The sequence below is a fragment of the Cyrtonyx montezumae genome, unplaced genomic scaffold, assembly GCF_038088225.1.
Source record: "Cyrtonyx montezumae isolate F1298 unplaced genomic scaffold, pur_monq_1.0 scaffold_8, whole genome shotgun sequence".
In the NCBI taxonomy this organism is placed as follows: Eukaryota; Metazoa; Chordata; class Aves; order Galliformes; family Odontophoridae; genus Cyrtonyx; species Cyrtonyx montezumae.
The window spans coordinates 114,642,646-114,660,847 of record NW_027072089.1 but is presented as its reverse complement, the minus strand read 5'-3'; the positions used below and the strand labels follow the sequence as shown (position 1 = coordinate 114,660,847).

General features: G+C 36.9%; 1 protein-coding gene across 5 annotated transcripts in view; it reads left to right on the top strand.

Moving 5' to 3' along the window:
• Nucleotides 1–18,202, top strand: part of HDAC9 (histone deacetylase 9) — a 448,017-nt gene that overhangs the window by 255,844 nt on the left and 173,971 nt on the right. For 3 of the 5 annotated variants that reach the window (XM_065751786.1, XM_065751784.1, XM_065751785.1), the window contains exons 8-11: nucleotides 2,975–3,097; nucleotides 5,453–5,663; nucleotides 6,009–6,226; nucleotides 14,020–16,626. In XM_065751786.1, the coding sequence (XP_065607858.1) occupies nucleotides 2,975–3,097; nucleotides 5,453–5,663; nucleotides 6,009–6,226; nucleotides 14,020–14,340 (873 nt within the window). In that variant the 3' untranslated portion in view covers nucleotides 14,341–16,626. Of the gene's footprint in view, nucleotides 1–2,974; nucleotides 3,098–5,452; nucleotides 5,664–6,008; nucleotides 6,227–14,019; nucleotides 16,627–18,202 lie in introns of those variants that run through there. The other 2 variants (XM_065751783.1, XM_065751782.1) reach the window with 1 other exon arrangement.

Below are 18,202 nucleotides of genomic sequence, written 5' to 3'. Positions count from 1 at the left end.
AGGGCCACCTGTGTCGTGGTTTTTAAGAGGGCTCGTGAGAATATAGTACAAGTTCCTTCTCTTCTTCCTCCCTGTCACCTGCTGCAATCCTGGATGGCCGTCTGAGAACAGCAACCTCTGTGAGTCCCCCATATCCCTTCCTTGCCAGGGAGATGGATAGGGCTGGAAGTGGGTGTCTGTCTGCTTTGTGGTGTGATCCAAAGTCAGAAGTGACTGTTAATTCCAGGTAACCAGCCTGAGATAAATTAAAAACTAATGAGAGACATGAGTGAGCCACATGCCACAAGTGAGACATGCCACACTATGTACCAAAAGCAATGAGGGACAATTATGAGCCACAAGCCATGAAGTACAAGCTATGAGGCACATGCCAAGAGCCACGTGACATACAGCACGACAAATGAGCCACATGTCACAAGCCTCCATGTTGGAGGAGCTGGGCTTGTTCATCCTGGGGAAGAAAAGGCTCTGGGGAGATGTCACGGTGGCCTTTCAGCTTTTAGGGGGGCTTATAAATAAAAGACTGAGACTGAGTTTTTGCATGGTTTTAAAATAAAAGGGGAGAGTTAGCCTATATAGGAAGAATTTCTTTAATCAGAAAGGGGTGAGACAGTGATGCAGGTTGCCTAGAGAGGTTGTGGGCAGCCCCTCCCTGGAGACACTCAAGACCAGATTGAATGCATCTCTGGGCAAACTGATCCTGTGGGTGGCAACACTGCTCCCAGCAGAGGATTGGAACTGGATGATCTTTAAGGACCCTTCCAATCCAAGACATTCTGTGATTCTGTGATTACATCTCCACAATTTGCAAGTATTTAAAGCCAAGCCATTTCCTCTTCCCCTTCTAGTGTGTATATGTGCATATAAAGTAGGTGTTCCCACTTCTCAGCAGGCTGTGGCAACAAAGTAGAGCACAATAACTTAATATGGGTGATAACCTATAAACTAAACTCGGTGATAACCATTCACTGTTACATTTAGTTATCATACTTCTACTTTGAGAAAGAGGGTGACTATGTTGACAAGCTATTTTAGGCATCAGGAAACAGAATCCATGTACTCAGTGAGTGAGTATATGGAGGAGCAATAAAGCAGTTGCTCTTCGGCATAATTTAGGTTTCAGTCCAACCCATTAAGGACCACGACTTAGTTGTTGTGCTGCCTCATTTAACAGTCAAGCATGATCTCAATGTGGAAATATGTATTGCTATTATAAACCCTGTCACTGTTACATTTGTTTATTCAAATCATAGAAAGTAATAGTGACATTCTGTAAACCAAAAAAGAAACATGCATTTTTGCAGTCTCGGTATGAATACTGCAGTGTATGGATACAAATTTGATGTTCTAGAAAGCTCAGTAGAGCTGCTACAGCATCCGTTTGCAGTTAAATCTTCAGTCTTCCTCTGTTACATCTCCATAGTCTTGATTTACTTGGCTTTAATCATGGTCAGAGGTGGATCTTATCAAGGCAAGACACTGTTAGCTAGGAATTAATGTAACGTACAAGTGAAGCTTCTTTGTTTCTTATGCTGTCTGTTGACATTCCCTAGGTACCGAAAGAAAATTACAGAGATAGACTTCTTCTGTTTTTGTCTCAGTGATAGGTCATATCTCCAAACAAACTGTATGAGGAAGGTTATGTTTTGCAATAACATCCTGTGTTTTTGTGCTTAACCACTTTTCATTGATGGTCTGAAGTTGCATTGTATTAGTACAAAGTATTTTACAGAGTTAATTGATATTCCAGGTTTGTCCAGGGGAAAATCTACAGCTCCCCACAACATGCTTGACAAGTTATTATATTTACTTTAGTCAAAGCCCGAGTGTGCAGTATCCCTCTTGGAGGTGGTCTATTATTGGAGTCCCATATGCTTTTTGTTTGGGAAGAAAGCAGTCACTGTGTCATACTGTTACACAGGGTATTCTTTTTCAAGGATGTTGTTCCCTTGGGGACCATATCATGCCAGAGTTCCTAAGTCTAATAAGACCTTTGTAGGTCTCATTGTGTTAAAGTTCTGGGAGGGAAGCAAGAGTTAAAGAGAAAATGTAATTCAAGCAACTATACTAGACCACATGTTGAAAAACATGACTGTTAAAGCAGAAGTGCAAAGGCATTAAAAGTATTCCTATTGCAGTAGTGTAATTTTTTATATTTCTTCCCGATGAATTTCTAATGGAAATATGGAGAGTGATCTTTCTAGGATGCCTGATTTTACTTGACATTAATTATACCAGCAATTCCATGTCCCTGAAAATTATATCACAAGGATTCAAAGCTAAAGATTAAAGATCTTTAGCTGGTTAAAGATTTTAAATTTAAAGGAATTAGGAAAGATGTGAGGGGGTGTTGCACCATCAGAGATTGATGGGATGCAATTCTTTGCATATATGCAGAGAGACAGGGTATATATTTTTTTAATGGCTGGAGTGACAATGTGCTTTACTTTCTACCCCATGTCAGCGGAAATTAATAACGTGCTTGAAAATATCTTCTTATCACAGTATGGGTAAGTAAATGCATAGACCAGGTAGGAGCCATATTTCATACTTCACATAAAAATGTCATTATCTATAGTAGAGCTCTACTACATACAGATTCTTGACACTTGATTTGTCTAGATGTAATCATTAATTCATTGGCTAAAGTCTCAATGATCTTTTACGTAATGAAAGTGCAGTTGATGAGAGAAGAGATGGTCTAGGAGCCCTCAAGCATTTGGGTTTGAGTAGAAATTTGACTTACTAACCAGTGTATAATCTCAGGTGTATTTGAGATGTTTTCTTAAGAAAGAAAATATCAGTACTTTTTTTTACAAGGACAGTACCTATTATTTGGAACCCTACTGTGATGCAAACCAATCCATGGCACGTAACTGGCTTTAAATATAGCTGCAAACAGGCATAAAGTTGCCAAGATGTAAATAAAAGAGCTTGGAGATGATATGCATGTTGTTTTTCTTCTTTATTCCAGCATCTGGTTTCTCAGCAGCGCCTTTTGATACAGGATGAATCAGTGAACTTGTTGAGTCTGTACACGTCCCCTTCTTTACCCAACATTACCTTGGGACTTCCAGCAGTACAATCTCAAATCAGTGTAAGTGATCAACCTTAAGCCTTCCTACTTTTTCTCCTACCTTTTTTCTCTCTCATACTTTCTTTTTTTCCTACTTTTTCTCTGAGAAAACCTACTTTCTGCTGTTTCTCCATTTTTTAGCATTTTGGAGCATAAGCAAATCAGAAGAGGTGCCAGGCCTTTCTTTGCACTGGGAGCATCTGAAACGTTAGGCGAACAACTTGAAAGCAATTATTAATCTAAAATAAGAACTGATGTGGAGTTTAGCTAAGTATGGGCCATATGTATTGCAATTACATCTATGAGTAGGATAATAAACTTCAGATATGATGAGAAGTGCATGAGGGAGACCATTTAGTATAAAAGTTCAAATTATATAATCCATCCTACGTGGTAAAGCACAACACCTGTAACATTCTATAATGAGAAGCTAGTGGCAACCTAAGCTGGGCTGAAGCATAGTAGGAGAAGAATCCTATCATTCCTGTAGCTGTTTGTTTTCTGACAAGCTTAATCATATAAATTAAATCTGTAGATATGTAAACAACATTTAATGACTGCTTGCATTCATATATCCTTTGTTCAATCTGCAGCAATCAAGTTTAGCTAAATGTTAAATTAGGGTGTGAAATGTATGAGAAAAAAGATACAACATGTATTGAAGTCATATTGATGGATGTTAAAGGATCTTTAGATTAGCCAAATTTACAGGAATCGAGAGGATCAGTAAAATTACTTCTCATTTTGATACTGGTCAAAACTTAACCTTGATTTCCAGCAAAATATTCATATAATCATATGGTGGTTCTGTACACCACTGTATACATTTTGAAGAAATTTTAGTAATTCATATTCTACAGAAAAAGAATTGGTAACTTCTTTAAAAGTTCAAAATTTCCAGTATGTAAAAAAACATATGTATCTAAACAGTCTACTACAGTTTCTAATAAGCACTACATCACTCCAGTGCTAAATGTAGTTTCAGGTTAATGTTTCTTACCAATATATGGCTTTTTTAGTACATTGAACCAGTGGCATATTACTGCAGTCCAGCATTTAAAATCAGACATAGAACTTTGAAAGGAAAATAGTGTAGGCTTTAAATCACTTCTCTAGAAGTCTTTCATGAGATATTTATAAGCAAATGGTTGTTTTTAAGGGATGGAAAATTTGAACTGATCATGAAAAGAAGTGGTTACTTTTCCAGATCATATCATCAAAAATTTCATAGCTATTTCACACACGCAAAAAAATTCCAACTTCAAAGTAATTTGGAATATTTAAAAGGTAATAAAAATATATTTAATTTTCTCACTCAAATGATGTGAGCTTTTGATGTAGTCAGCTGGTCCCAAATATTACTTTTGGCATTTGAAAAAACAAAAGGGTTGATTTATACAAATATTGCTTATTTCTCTTAGCAGAATGAGTAGTTGCAAACTGGATGTGAAGTTTACTTTGGTGTTTATTCTTCAGGGTAGGATGATGGCAGAGGATAAAGTAAGCATATGCCCCAAAAAGATAGTGCAAACTGTGGTTTACCTCATGAAATTCAGTTTATTGGAGATACCGTGTTTTACCATAAATACCATAAATGATTTTCAGCAAGCCTCAATGCACTTTTTTCCTGTACGTTTTTCTAACTGTAAAAATTAGTGTGAATGCTTTAACCACTGTTCTAAGAAATAAACATTGCTAAAACTGGATTTTTAGTAGATATGGGGAATCTAAAGCAGATTTGGAATCCTGGAGTACCAAAGCTTCCCAAAAGCTTGAAATAAATAACTACCATTTGTAAGGGCTTTTTAAAATGCCACACACATGCAGTAACTCTTGATGATTCAGTAGACCAGATTTTAACGAGAAAAATTTGGTTTGCAAAGGGTAGAACTTTCATGTTGTCCTTCAGGGAGTCGGAGAATGCTCCAGGAAAAGTAATAGCTTACCACTACTACAGGTAATTTTTTTTGTTTTGCTGATTAGCTTACTGTCTGATGGAAAGTTATGTGAAAACCAAGCCTTGCCTGTTCCAAGCTCAATGAAAACTATTTTCTCTCGTCCCCCATTTTCATGTGCAGGAGGATGTGGAAAGGTCATTATGAATTTTAAGGATAGGCTCTGTCTATTCATCAGTAATGTTCTGATTAGTAGTTCTTTATGCTTTTGCTCTTATTAATGATTTTTTTCCAAGTGGTTTCATTGCTTAGTTTCTTTCAATCTTGTTGCTCCTCCCTTTTCATCTCATAGTCGAAGTGTGAAAGATTTTAACTTTTTCTTCTGTATTCAGAAAGTATACTGTAAGATCATGTAATTAAGTGGAGATAACAATGGCCGAGACAATGAAAAGCAGTTACAAGTGTCATTGTATCTTCACAGGCTTCATCATCCTTCAAAGAAAAACAGAAGGGAGAGACCCAGACACTCAGGCAAGGAGTGGCCTTGGCTGGACAGTATGGGGGGAACATTCCCCCATCTTCAACTCATCCTCATGTTGCTTTGGAGGGAAAACCAAATAGCAGCCACCAGGCTCTCTTGCAGCATCTGTTACTGAAAGAACAAATGAGACAACAGAAACTTCTTGTAACTGGTAATGATCACAGTTTCAACACAATAATCATTTTAGATGTTTTTAATGACATTTTTATTCTGGCTGTTTTAAAAAGCGGAAGGGTGGGAGAAAAAAAGGATAGCATGTTTGTTTTCCCACTTCAGTGATTCTGCTCCATTAGCCTCAAAGGATTCCGTGATTACAGTAAAGAGAAAGTGATTACTTCATCACATTCTTTTGCAGCTGCTGAACTTCCTAGCGTGGCTAGCCATGTGGTACACATCTCGCTGCATCAGCACTGATGCAGCATACACCCCTCTTCTTACTGAGAGATTTATCTTCTATTAGAACTAGTAGTTTATTTTTCTTCACACTGTTTTGCAGGAGCAGTTCCTCTTCATCCCCAGTCTCCTTTGGCAGCAAAGGAAAGAGTTTCACCTGGCATAAGGGCTGCCCACAAACTGCCTCGTCACAGGCCACTGAATCGAACTCAATCAGCTCCTCTTCCTCAGAGCACTTTGGCCCAGCTGGTCATCCAGCAGCAACATCAACAGTTTTTGGAGAAGCAGAAACAGTACCAGCAACAGATCCACATGAATAAGGTGAGTTCCCAAAGTAAGGAATTTTTGATGAGCATTCATGTTGAAAAATAATAGGGAAGTGTAGATCCTGGTGCCACGTGGAAGATGAGAATAAACAAGTTCTTGCATGAGTACCTTGCTTATGCATAGCTTGTATTCGTTTGCATAGATCTTCATTTTCATTTTTCTGAAATATGGCACAAAAATGGTTTATGCTTGGTGATGTCAATAAAAATACAATTCAATGAAGTAGGGATCAAGTAGTCTTTTAGCTTAGATTACAAATGCTTTCCTGCTGAATGTTGAATGATGTCTTAAAGATGTACTGGATTTCTCCTATCCAATTTATTTTTATTTGACATTTCCAGTTTCGGAGATTATTCAATTCAGCTGCTGAATCATAGTTTAAGCTTACTCACTATGGAATACTGTGTAAATATATAATTCATTTGAAATAAAACAGCTGATGAAATTTATCTTGTTTTCATTAAAAATGTATTGATCATCTGAAGAAATTTTGACCAGCTTTTATCAAATCAACTTCTCTGTAAATTCAGCAGTAACATAAAAGTTTGTTGTCTGTTTGACGATATAAAAATACCCATGACAGAGAAAGAGAAACATTTACTATTGCTAATACCAGACAAAGAGTTGAACTGTGCCTGTTTTCCTGGAGAGTAACATGTTCTTCTGAGTGGATAGAAAGAAAAAAAGGGCCCAGCCCTATTGAACAAAGTACAGATGGATCTAGATAGGCTTCTCAGGGGCTAATGTTTCTACAACAAATATGACCACATTCCTTGCTCTAAAATGAAGTTATGCAAGTAATTATATACTTTTATCTGAAGAACTTTTTTCTTCATTTACTGCATAATCTTCCAAAAAATGTTTGCTGGAGCAGCTTGACTGAATCAATGTTGTAGTAATCATACATCTTTACTTCCCATGTTTTTCTTGAGAGTTACTTGGAAACTATATATAAGAACTAATTGCAAAGGAGAAAAGATGAAAAGCAGGACATTCAATCTTTGTACCTCTGAGAAAGGAAAAAAAAGTCAATCCACCTTACAGGGTGAACTTCCCAGGGGGTACTGATTCTTTGGAATCTACTAAGAATTCCCAACAAAATTAGAAACAAACCTAGAGTTTAAGTACATAGTTTGTACAGTGGTTTGGTTATTAAATCTTGCCTTAATTAGGAAAAATGAAGACCAGAAAACTTCAAAGTTCAGAGCTGATCCTTGCATGTTAACCCCTCTCAGCTTGGGTGTTTTGATTACTCATCTAGGACTCCAGTTGGCTTTTCTTTGAGTATGCATTCCATATGTTTAATCAAGATGGCATATGTATATCTTGTAGCCTCAGGTTTTGAAAATATTTCACCTGCCCTCAGTTGTCTGAAAAGGATTTTTACCAGTAAAGTACTGAGTCTTTGTGCTGTTTGAGGGTATCCACAGCAAACTGATCAGTTAATGCTCACGTATTCTTCATAAAGCAAAGAGCCACAATGACACATTTTTGTTAGGTCATATGCTTACTGATATACTTTTTTCCATAGGATTTGGGGGTACGTGCTGTCACATGTAGTTATATCTGTCTTAAATGTGAAAATTAAACTTGGGTTGCATAAAGACATTAGTCATATGACTAGAAATGCATTGCAACTCACAAGATTTAGGCTGGAAAACAACTAGAAAAGAGTTCAATTGGCATGCAATAATTCCTGCTTTAGTAACTTTTTTATTTTCCTGTGTTAAACTGCAATGAAAACAAATGTTGAGAACAAAACACACTGGAAACACTCTTCCATTCTCATGTCCTTATTTGCAATAAAAAGACAATACAATTCCTTCCCTTAAAACTTAGTAAGCCTAATTTTTATCCTCTACAATGTAGACTATATGCATATGTAGATAGTAGAAATTTATCTCAGGACCTTTCACTGCCTTGAAATACCACAGCATACTTCCTTTTTCCAGATTGCTCACTTTCCTTTATCTCTACTCCCAGAGCAGTTAGCTTTCATCAGGACCACAGTCTCTCATCAGAGTAGCAGATACCTATGGAGGAGTAGGATCGTGCTGCACCCACAGAAGCAGTGAATTATGTGAGGATGTGGGTAGTTTATCAGACTTTTTAATGGTCTACAGTAAGAAAGTTCTCTTACCACACTGTTCCCTGAACCACTCTGCTGTGTGGTACTAAAATTGACTGTGCTCCAATCACACATCTGTTCTCTGTAAGCATACAGAAAGCAAAATGCTTTCTTAATTACTTAAAATAAATGTGATCTTTAAAAACTGGCATTTAAGGTGTTCAGTAGAGAAGTGGTGAGTAATGATCAAATCAGGGAGTGGCTATTAAGTACTGAATTTAAAATTTTATTCTTTAAGCTTTTAAATTAAAGGTTTAGATTGAACACCTGTGCTTGCATAATATTTTTGAACTCCAGCAGCAGGATAGGATGTACTTTGTTCATTCTTAAACCTTACCTTTATTTGAAGTTGATGTTATTTTCTCATTATCCAACTTAACACATACATAGAGTTCTTATAATCAAACTTGAACTCTGCAAAGCATAATAATCTGAATCCTAGAATGAGATATTCTAGGCATGTAGCAAAGCAACCCAACATCTCATTTCTTATAACATAAGTTCAGCATGTTTCAAGTGAATACATATATTTGTTATTTTCCACTTCCGTGTTCCTCACTGTTGTGTACATAGGCCATATAATGAAATCTTCATATAATTCCCTCCTTGCAGTCTTGAAAAAATATTTTATTCAATGAGGAGTACTTCAGACATTGTTTTAAAAATTTTGATTAGAAAGACAAGAAACATTATAGGTTGACAAAGACTATAAAATGCTGGTTGATCAAGAGCTCAGAAAAAACAAAACATTCTATTCATTTTCCATTTCTTTCTCCTTTTCTCATTATGTTTGGGACTTTAAGTGCTTAATAATCTGTTATTTAAATTTTTTCTCTGAGCTGAGATGATGTGACGTGGGTCAGCAATCCTTGAAAAATTGATTTGGTTAGATCTTAGGTAACAACAAAAAGGGGAAGAGCAACAGTGTCTTCCCACCCTATGGATCTTCTATCGATGCTCTGTTTAAAAGTGATTTCTTTCATAGAAGAATATACTTAAACTGCAAGCTGCTGCTGCTGTGAGGGTGATAACAGGCAAAATCTACCATAGGTCAGAATTAAAGGATTCCCCCTGGACTGTTTCTACTCTGAATAAAAACACATCATTGACAAGAGGTGTGCTTTTCTCCTTAATAACAGAGAGAAGGTCCCCTATGGATTATTTCTGGTCAGCTGTCAGATGCCAGGCTTTTGATGTGGGAAATGGTATTCCTGTGGGATCTGGTATGCTGACCTAAAAATATGCTGCATAAGTTGAAATCATGTCCAAAAGTAGGTAGAAACCTGCATCCCAGCTTCCTGGGGGAAAAAAATGGTAATGAATGTGCAGTAACCTGAACTCCACTTGTCTCAGGAAAACTTGACTTTGCCGTTGTCAGCTTTAATACGCTCCTATCCAACTTGCAGCGTATTTCCTCATAAGGCCCTTTGATCACCATTATAGAACTTCATTCTGCTAAGTAAAGGGAGACCAAAGACTGAAACCTCCAGCTAAAATTATTGCAATCAGGTACCAAAAGACTGCTACTATGATAAAAATCCTGAAATCTTGATTCCATTTGTGTATCTCTTTATCTAAAAAGCTTTTATGCTTCCACTTGCTGAAAAAAAAAAAAAAAAAGTGATTTTGAGGTAATTAATACAAGTGCAAAGCCCCTAGCTGAAATCTGAGTTTAAGAAAATCTCAGAAGTCATAATGTAAGCAGTATGTAACAAAACCCTCAGAGTTTAAAAGGTTGCTTTTTTGTGCACATTCTTTTTTTTTAATATGTATGATGAACAAAATCATCCCTCTGCTGAACCTGAACTGGTACCATCTTCGTTGGGAACACGATTTCATTTGGTCAGTGTGGAAACCCTACAAGTGTTCTTAAAATACTGTGTTTGTTGCATTTTGACAATTCACAGTTACTTTTCAATGATAAAGTATTCTTCTGTATTAGGTAGTAACAATTAAAATACTAGAGCAGTTTGCAGTGTGCATTAAAGTACAGGGACAGTATGGACAACATTAAAGATTAAATTAGGAGTGCCTTAACATTCCAGGGTGTTAATCAGTTTAAAACATGTTTCACTGGGCAAGACCGTGAGGTGAAAATTGTATGACAAAAAATGGATGGGACTGAATGTTCATTAGTGTTAGAGTATCATCAGTGGCCAATGTCTATCAATAAAAAATGAAAAATAGTATGGATGTTTCTGTTGATTAATTGATAGAAGATACTGGAAAGATTATTTGTTAGGAATACTGAAAAGAGACAGTTAACCTCAGGTTAATCATTTACTCTTCTGATACTTGCTGAAATAAGAAAGACTGTTTTGATCGGGTTCAGCTTGAGTAAATGGATCTAGTTTCATTAATCATACTATAATTTAAGTTTTGTCTTTCCAGCTTACCCTTCTGACTTGCATCCTCAGAAGATGAGAGCAGTAACACATTGCTTCTTTCAGATACTGCTCATAGTGGGGGCTTATGTGGACAAAACTATAGCAGTGATTAAAGAGGTTTGCAACTGAAAACTGCCCAGAGCATTTTGTCCTTTATTAAGTACAATTGCTGAAATCATAACGTAGAAGAATGATCTTGAAAGGCTAAATTCATCCCTTAGAAGTGTACTACATGAATAACAAGAGAAAAAAGTAAGCAGTATCCAAGTTATTTCAGCACTGCTAACAACTTAAATAGGCGGTCAGAGTAACCTGAGAGCCATGGCACAAAGAGAGAAAAAATGTTTCCATAAGTATGCAGATGAGTTCCTAGAAACAACAGCCATGTGTTTCAAAAAGGAACAATTAATTAAGGAAAGAAATATATGTGGTGGCTGCAGCAGGGTTTTGTGCTTTGTCTCTTTGTAAGCACATTTTATATAAAATATTCCATTTTACAAGAGCTTATTATTGTGAAAGAGACACAAAGACAGTGGCTGCAGCTGGAAGCCCTATAAAGCCATGTATTGCAGGGTCCAGATTGTTTGTGCTTCGTCTTCCATTTTTCTGTACAGCCAAGCAGGTTTGATTGTTTTTGATGTCTTTTTTGGTCAGACTCTTGCAGTTATACAATGGAGTTGATGTGTGGAAATGCTTCATCTCCTGCTGCCACTATTTACTTTGGCTCATGCATATCCCTTTCAGTTTAATTTCCTGAAAATAAAAAGGAAAAAAATATAGGTTACATTAGCATGAAGCCACTTTATTTTACTAACTTCTTTAGTTGGAATAGCAATAACAGAAATGTGGATTGGTTTAAGAAGACCAATCTGTACAGCTAATTTATTCATGAAGTAAACCGCTCCTTTGTAATAAATGTAGTCTTACTAAAACTCAGATTAAGCAATCACATTCTCAAAATGAAAAATGTGCATTAAAAACAGGAGAAAGTCTTTCATGTATCCGTAGATAAATTCAGAAAAAAAAAAAAAGTGGAGATTTAAAGTGAAAGATTTACATGTTAAGTGTAAGCAGAAATATCCAGCTACCTGGTGAAAGGACTTGGCATAGTTTCATTTAGGCTTTATTTTCTGCTGTGTAATCCAGCTTCAGATAAAGAGATAAGATAGAAATATTGACTCTAAACTGCTATCTTTGTGTGTCTCCAGATAGGTAATTTTCTACAGTAGGGCCAGGAGATAAGTGTAAAAAAAGATGCTTCTGTCTTAAGGAGAATTGAACAGCCTCCTGATAACATTACTGATTTAATTACTGGAATAAGATGGGGGCAAGCTGCCTTTAAGATCCATACTAACTAAGTGTGGTGGTTGAATGGAGAACTGGGCTCGCTGTAGCTCAGCAGACTGAGCAGCAGGAGTGTCTTTTCAGGTTTAGCCCACATGCAGTGCAGTCGTTGTTTTGCTCTGCCCTTAGAGAGGATGACTCTGGTGCCTCCTAGCCCCTTGCCTGAGGCTTGCTTTCATTCTCATTTCCACCATTAAGTCACAATATAAAGGATACCCTTCATAAGATTTTGCACAAGGGCTGACAGTATTTATGCACTTCATAAAATCTCTTGTGAAAACAAACACTTTAATCTCACAGAATTTTAGAAGACTTAATTTGTTTGGCTCCTCCTGACACCAGTCTGGAGCAAATTTCCTACTGACTTCCATGGTGAGGAAGCACGCCCCAAAACAGGCATACAGCAAGCTGAAATGCATGCAAAAACCACTCTGGTCTCACAGCCCCTTTACATGTGCTTGTATCTCCACACTGATTTCACGCAAGAAGAATGTAAAGCATTCCAAGTATAGATTATATACTGCAGGACATCATGTGTTGCATCAGAAAGCTCAGCAGCACTGAAGGTGAGTGCTTACAGCAGTGTGAAGAAGAAAGCATCCGACATTAAAGTGAAAAAGCGTAAAAGGGGAGCAGTAATGAGTTAAATATGTGTCTTTTCTCTGGACCTGCACTCCTTTTCTCTTGGCTTTCCTTCCAGAATAGTGCACCTGATGTCAAGTAACTGGCACATGGAATGTTTTACAGATGGATCAGCATTAGTGACTCTTGTGGCTGTATATGATTATCTGTCACACAGATGTTTCAGCTGTATTTGATCGCTGGCCAGGCAGCTGAGCAGCCAGGCTTTCCTCCTTCTTCATGCCTGAGAGGGATCACCCACAGATGTTACAGAATAGTGTACCTGCTCTGAATACACATAGCTTACTTCAGAGCCTTCCTGGTCAGTATCATCTCCCAAGAAACGACTGGATCTGATCTGAGAAATTTTCCAGAATCTTCTTACTAAAAGGAGATGCTCTGCACTAGTTGCAGTACTGAAGATTTCTCAGCTTAGAGCACACCATCTGCAGAGTGAGGGATACATGTGTTGTGATTCTGCAGTGTCCACAGCAATGAAAAGGAATGTTTTGCTTCTTTCTTTTTACCCCCAAAAATCCATTTGCATAATCTTCAGTAGGAAAGCAAAAACTATATCTGATTGCAGCACCCAGGCATCTGGCACCTCAGCAAAGCTTTACAGTGACAATTAATGGTGCAAAAACAGCATTGTCTGGGTAGTTGTACTGTATCATTACTGCTGAGACAAGGGAGCCTGTAACGTGCGTGACAATGGCTGTAGTCTTTCCAGTCAGGGCCAGAAATCCTTGCATCTCTGTGCCAGGGAGAGGTGACTGACACCAGCTCTTTGTTACTGCTCCTCTGTGTCTCTTGGGACATGCCTGCAGTAACTGATGGAGAAGCTTGTAGGAACGTTCCCTGATTTGCTTATAGAAAAATACTAACCAATTACTAATTTGCTTATTTCTTAAGAGTTCCTTTATTATTTTGTGCTGGAAAAAATGAACAGTAATGTAGTTAAATGAATTTCTGCATTTTTGTTTGAAGAGTATGAAGGGAAACTAATCGCTCTTGACCACCAGCAGCAACAGTGTTAACAGATGTGTTATAATGTTTTCTTTATTCTGCCCAATTTTTACTTTACTATTACTGTATAGCACTCATTACATATGTAGTATTTTCTACTGCAGCATAATAAGTGACTTTTTACTTAGGAACTTTGGTTCTTTTTTTCTTCATGAATTAATATTTCAGTGATGCAGAGCTTGTAGCAGAAGCTGTATGTAATCTTGTCGGTGCAAATCTAGTACTTCCCAGTGTTCTGCATTGGTGAAAAGAGTAACTGTTCCCCCTCCACCTCTTTCCAGATGCTCTCTAAATCCATTGAGCAGCTAAAGCAGCCTGGCAGCCACCTGGAGGAAGCTGAAGAAGAGCTGAATGGAGACCACTCGATGCAGGAGGAGCAAGCTCCCACCAGCGGTGCCAGCAATAGGGCTGACAGCAGCAGTGCTGGTGAGGATGACAGAATAGGACAGCAGGTGGGGTCTGTGAAGGTCAAGGAGGAGCCACCAGACAGTGATGAGGATACTCAAACCCAGCAAATGGAATCTGGGGAGCAAGCTGCTTTTATGCAACAGGTAATAGGCAAAGATTTAGCTCCAGGATTTGTAATTAAGGTTATTATCTGAACATCACGTGCATTTTCTAGGCTTTGATAAGCAGTTGTGTTTTGATTCACTGACCTAGCAAATCCTGATTTACTATACAAAGAATTTAACAAAGCAAAGGTGTTGTATGCACACTTAAAAACATAGCAGAGCTCATCCTTATGGCCGCTAATGTAGAAAACACCCGTTGCAGAAAACTGCTATAGATAAAACTTTGCATATTAGATGGTAGAATTTGTATTAGGCCAGGATTGCATTTTGTCACTTAGTTCTAGTGCAAGACAGCTCGTATCGCCTAGCTTGTTGAAATCAGCTACTGCTGGAATTAGTTTCCAGACCTGATTGATGAAACATTCTTCTGTGATTTTGAATCCTCTGACTTTTGCTTTCAGCTATCTGTATATAATGTATCATACCATAGTCTTGAACACTGTTAACAATAGGGTAATTTTCTCCCATAGACAGGTACTGACTGCTACATCAGTGGTCCCAGGCTGGAGTACAAAGTATAACTTAGAGAAGTGTACCAGGTGGATGTAAACATGCAAGGCAAGGCACTGTTTAAAAACTGCATTGTTTTCTTTTTTGCACTGCTTAATTCATTTTTCATTCTGTCTTATTTGGTGATACTGTCCACAGTGACATCCTTAAGTGAAGCAGATGCAAATACTGGCAAGAAGGAAAAATGCAGCATTAGGTTCCGATCAGATATCACAGTACTGAAGGAAAAGCACAGAACTGTTATCATTACTGCCTGATATCCAATCACTCGCTTACTGCTTTAAATAAAGACTAATCATACAATATTGCATAACCTTTACTACTAGGTCACATGGACAAATCCTAAAATAAGGACCGTGTAAAGAATGCCAGCTCGGCAAAAGGAAACTTCACATTGTCTGACAGTGTTTTGCGAGTGCTGCAGAGCAAAGCACGTTTGTGCAGCATGTGCTTTCAGAGAGCTGGTGTCCCTTTTGTTGCTCCAAAATCAGACGGAGCAACGCTGGATGCAATGGCAGGCACTGTTTATTTAAGTCAAGACTTTGTCAGGTCCCTGCTGTTCTCCTGGAGAAAAGTGATTCTGAGAGGGGGAGCAGGAAATGCCTTATGGAAACAGGAAGCCCAAGTGATTCATGTGCTGAGGAATGTAAGGCAGGGGGAACGGGGTAGTGTTCTCTCTGTTTTTAAAGGCACTCTATGAATTGATTTATTGTCAAAGAAAATAACAAAGCGAGTAGGGAAATTGTTAAGGAAGCTTTCCAGTGAAACATTTCCTTCATATTCCCTTTTGATATGTTTACCTTGTTTTATAGGTTTACTTTTGTTAAGCTAGTTAAAGATTCATTGTATTAAGATCCCCTTTAATATGGATAATCCCAAACTGACCTGGAATCCTTGTCAGTTTTTTTTTCTATTAAAAAATATTTATATTTCTAAAGCTAAGGTATTTTAAGGTGCAGTATCCTGTTTCAAAAGAGATAGATGTTTTTGCCAAATGTAGAAATTGTTCTGAAATGTTATTAGCATGTGTTGTTTACATTATGCTCTAATACTATTAAGTCTCTTATAAAATGTTGCAACTTATAAAGATACATTATCCTTTTTCCTAAAAGATCTCGAAGCAGTGACTAAGTAGTTGCTACCTAGCAAAAGGCCTCCTGAAACTTAAAGATCAACTCAGATAGGAAACGTACATTAACTGACAAAACATAGACAACTTTTATGTGTGCTTTGTATTTGAACAGAAATCTTTCTCGGTCTTAAGATGAAAAAAATCGCTTTCGTGTTCAAAAAGGGAACCATATAAAAATGAAATGATCTTTTTTTCCAATTCTGCATAATTTTGATTGAAGCCTAAATTTAGCCTCATTAAAAGGGATAGTGCATCTTTAAGAATACATTTTATTTGGGGAGAAACTTGCAAATGAGAAGACTTTTGTACAATATTGTTTCCGAAATGTGTATTAGCAAAGCACAGAAGATATTTTTATAATGTCATTCAGGTGAGAAACCCCAGGACATTAGTGGGCTTTAATTTCAGAATCTCTCAAACTTGGATAAAATTAAAATAGAGAAATTACCTGGAACCAGTGAAAAGGAAAACTGGGTTTAAAAATAATCCCGTATTTCTAATTGATATTTGTCTCCTACATTTTAAATCTACTGTATTTATTATAATTTACACCCTTAGAGGTGATCTCTTGTTTTGTGTTGTAAATATATTGTTTGTATGTTCCCTTTTTTTGCCTTCTGATATAAGTCTCTTCCTTTCTCAAATAAAGTTTTTTTTTTTTAAAAGATCCCCTTTCAGATATCTGACTTTGTGTAAAGTTGATACCTCAATTGTGCATTTGCTTTGTATAACCAAACACGTTTGCTACGCATTGTTGAAACAATTAAAGCTTTCAGGAGCAAGGTTTTTATTAGACTATTCTTACAATGATTACACAAAGTCTTCCTTTTAGTCTCTTGTTTTATCCTACATCAGCCATTATAAGTTCTAGTAAATGTGAAAGTAGTATTGATGCATGCTCATCTTCCCATCACGGCATTTGTCTTGAACATGTGTTCATAGTATCATGTTAGAAAGGTAAATCAAAAGTTTTTTTGCTCCTAATAATCAAAACTTATCCAAAATGTGGGTGAACTGGAATAATCAGTATGACATGCCTAACATCTTCCTAGAACACAAAAAGTATTGAGCCTGAGCACATACTGACCTTTCTGACATTCTTCAAGACCTTTGCAAAACTAAAATACATCTGTAAATATATTTGTAAGGAAGAAATCTGCAGAAGTTGACAGAATTCAAAGCAATTGTGGGAGAAAATGAAGTCCTACCACAAAGAAACACCTACACACTTCCTTAAAGATGTTTAATGCTTTACTGATGGGTGACATTTCCCCAGTTTTGCCTCAGATTTGCAGAGAGAAACAGTTTGTACTACATAACTATCTCTGTTGCTGAAATACGCGCATTATTACTACCAAAAGAGTTCAGAAAATTGTTCCCTTCAAGCTCCTTTCACTGTTAATTTAAGTAGCAAAAGACTTTAACTGCTTTGATTGGTAGTATATTAAATAAAATAAAATCCTTTAACATCATAAGCATGTAAGAATCCATATTTTGTAAATCAAATGCAGTTATTTTTAGTGATATAACAGCAAAGAAATGTTTTGTTAGTAATACACACACATGCACACAAAAAAAGTCAAGTTTTAGCTTAGGAAATCTTAAGTAGCATTAGCAGAATAACATAATATTGCTTATCCAGTTGATGATTACATATTTAGAGTCTTATGCCTGTAAGTAAATCATGTTTTCAGTGGTTACTTTATTGAGTTCCCATGTGTTTAAAAACTCATGTTGGAATTAGAAGAGCAGCCTTGAACATTTTCAATTTGCAGCATTCCTGGTTTAGAGGCTACACCAACATTTTCTTCTGATTATTTGTTTACCATTCATCAAAGCACATGCAAAGAACAATCATAGTGTAATACAATCTACAGGTCTTATTTTTTGTTAGGATTAATGTTCATGTCTTTTTTTTTTTTTTTTGAACAGCAGATAACTTAATCTGTCCTGTTGCCCAAAAAGTAAAGTCAGTATAGATGCCAAATTAGAAGTAATTACTACCAAATGAGACGAAATGCTTTGGAATATTTATACACTCAAGAAAAACACAGCTTACTGGAATGTAGCACTGGCCTTATTTGCATCTTCTGACGTTAAGAAAAATAGCATTAAAAGCTGAATGCCACAGCAAATCAGGAGCGCTCCAAACACTGCCACCACTCATCATTCCCTTCAGCAATTCATTCGTGCACTACCTTCATTTCATCTTCATTGTCATCAGGATCACTAAGACTTCTCTGTTATTTA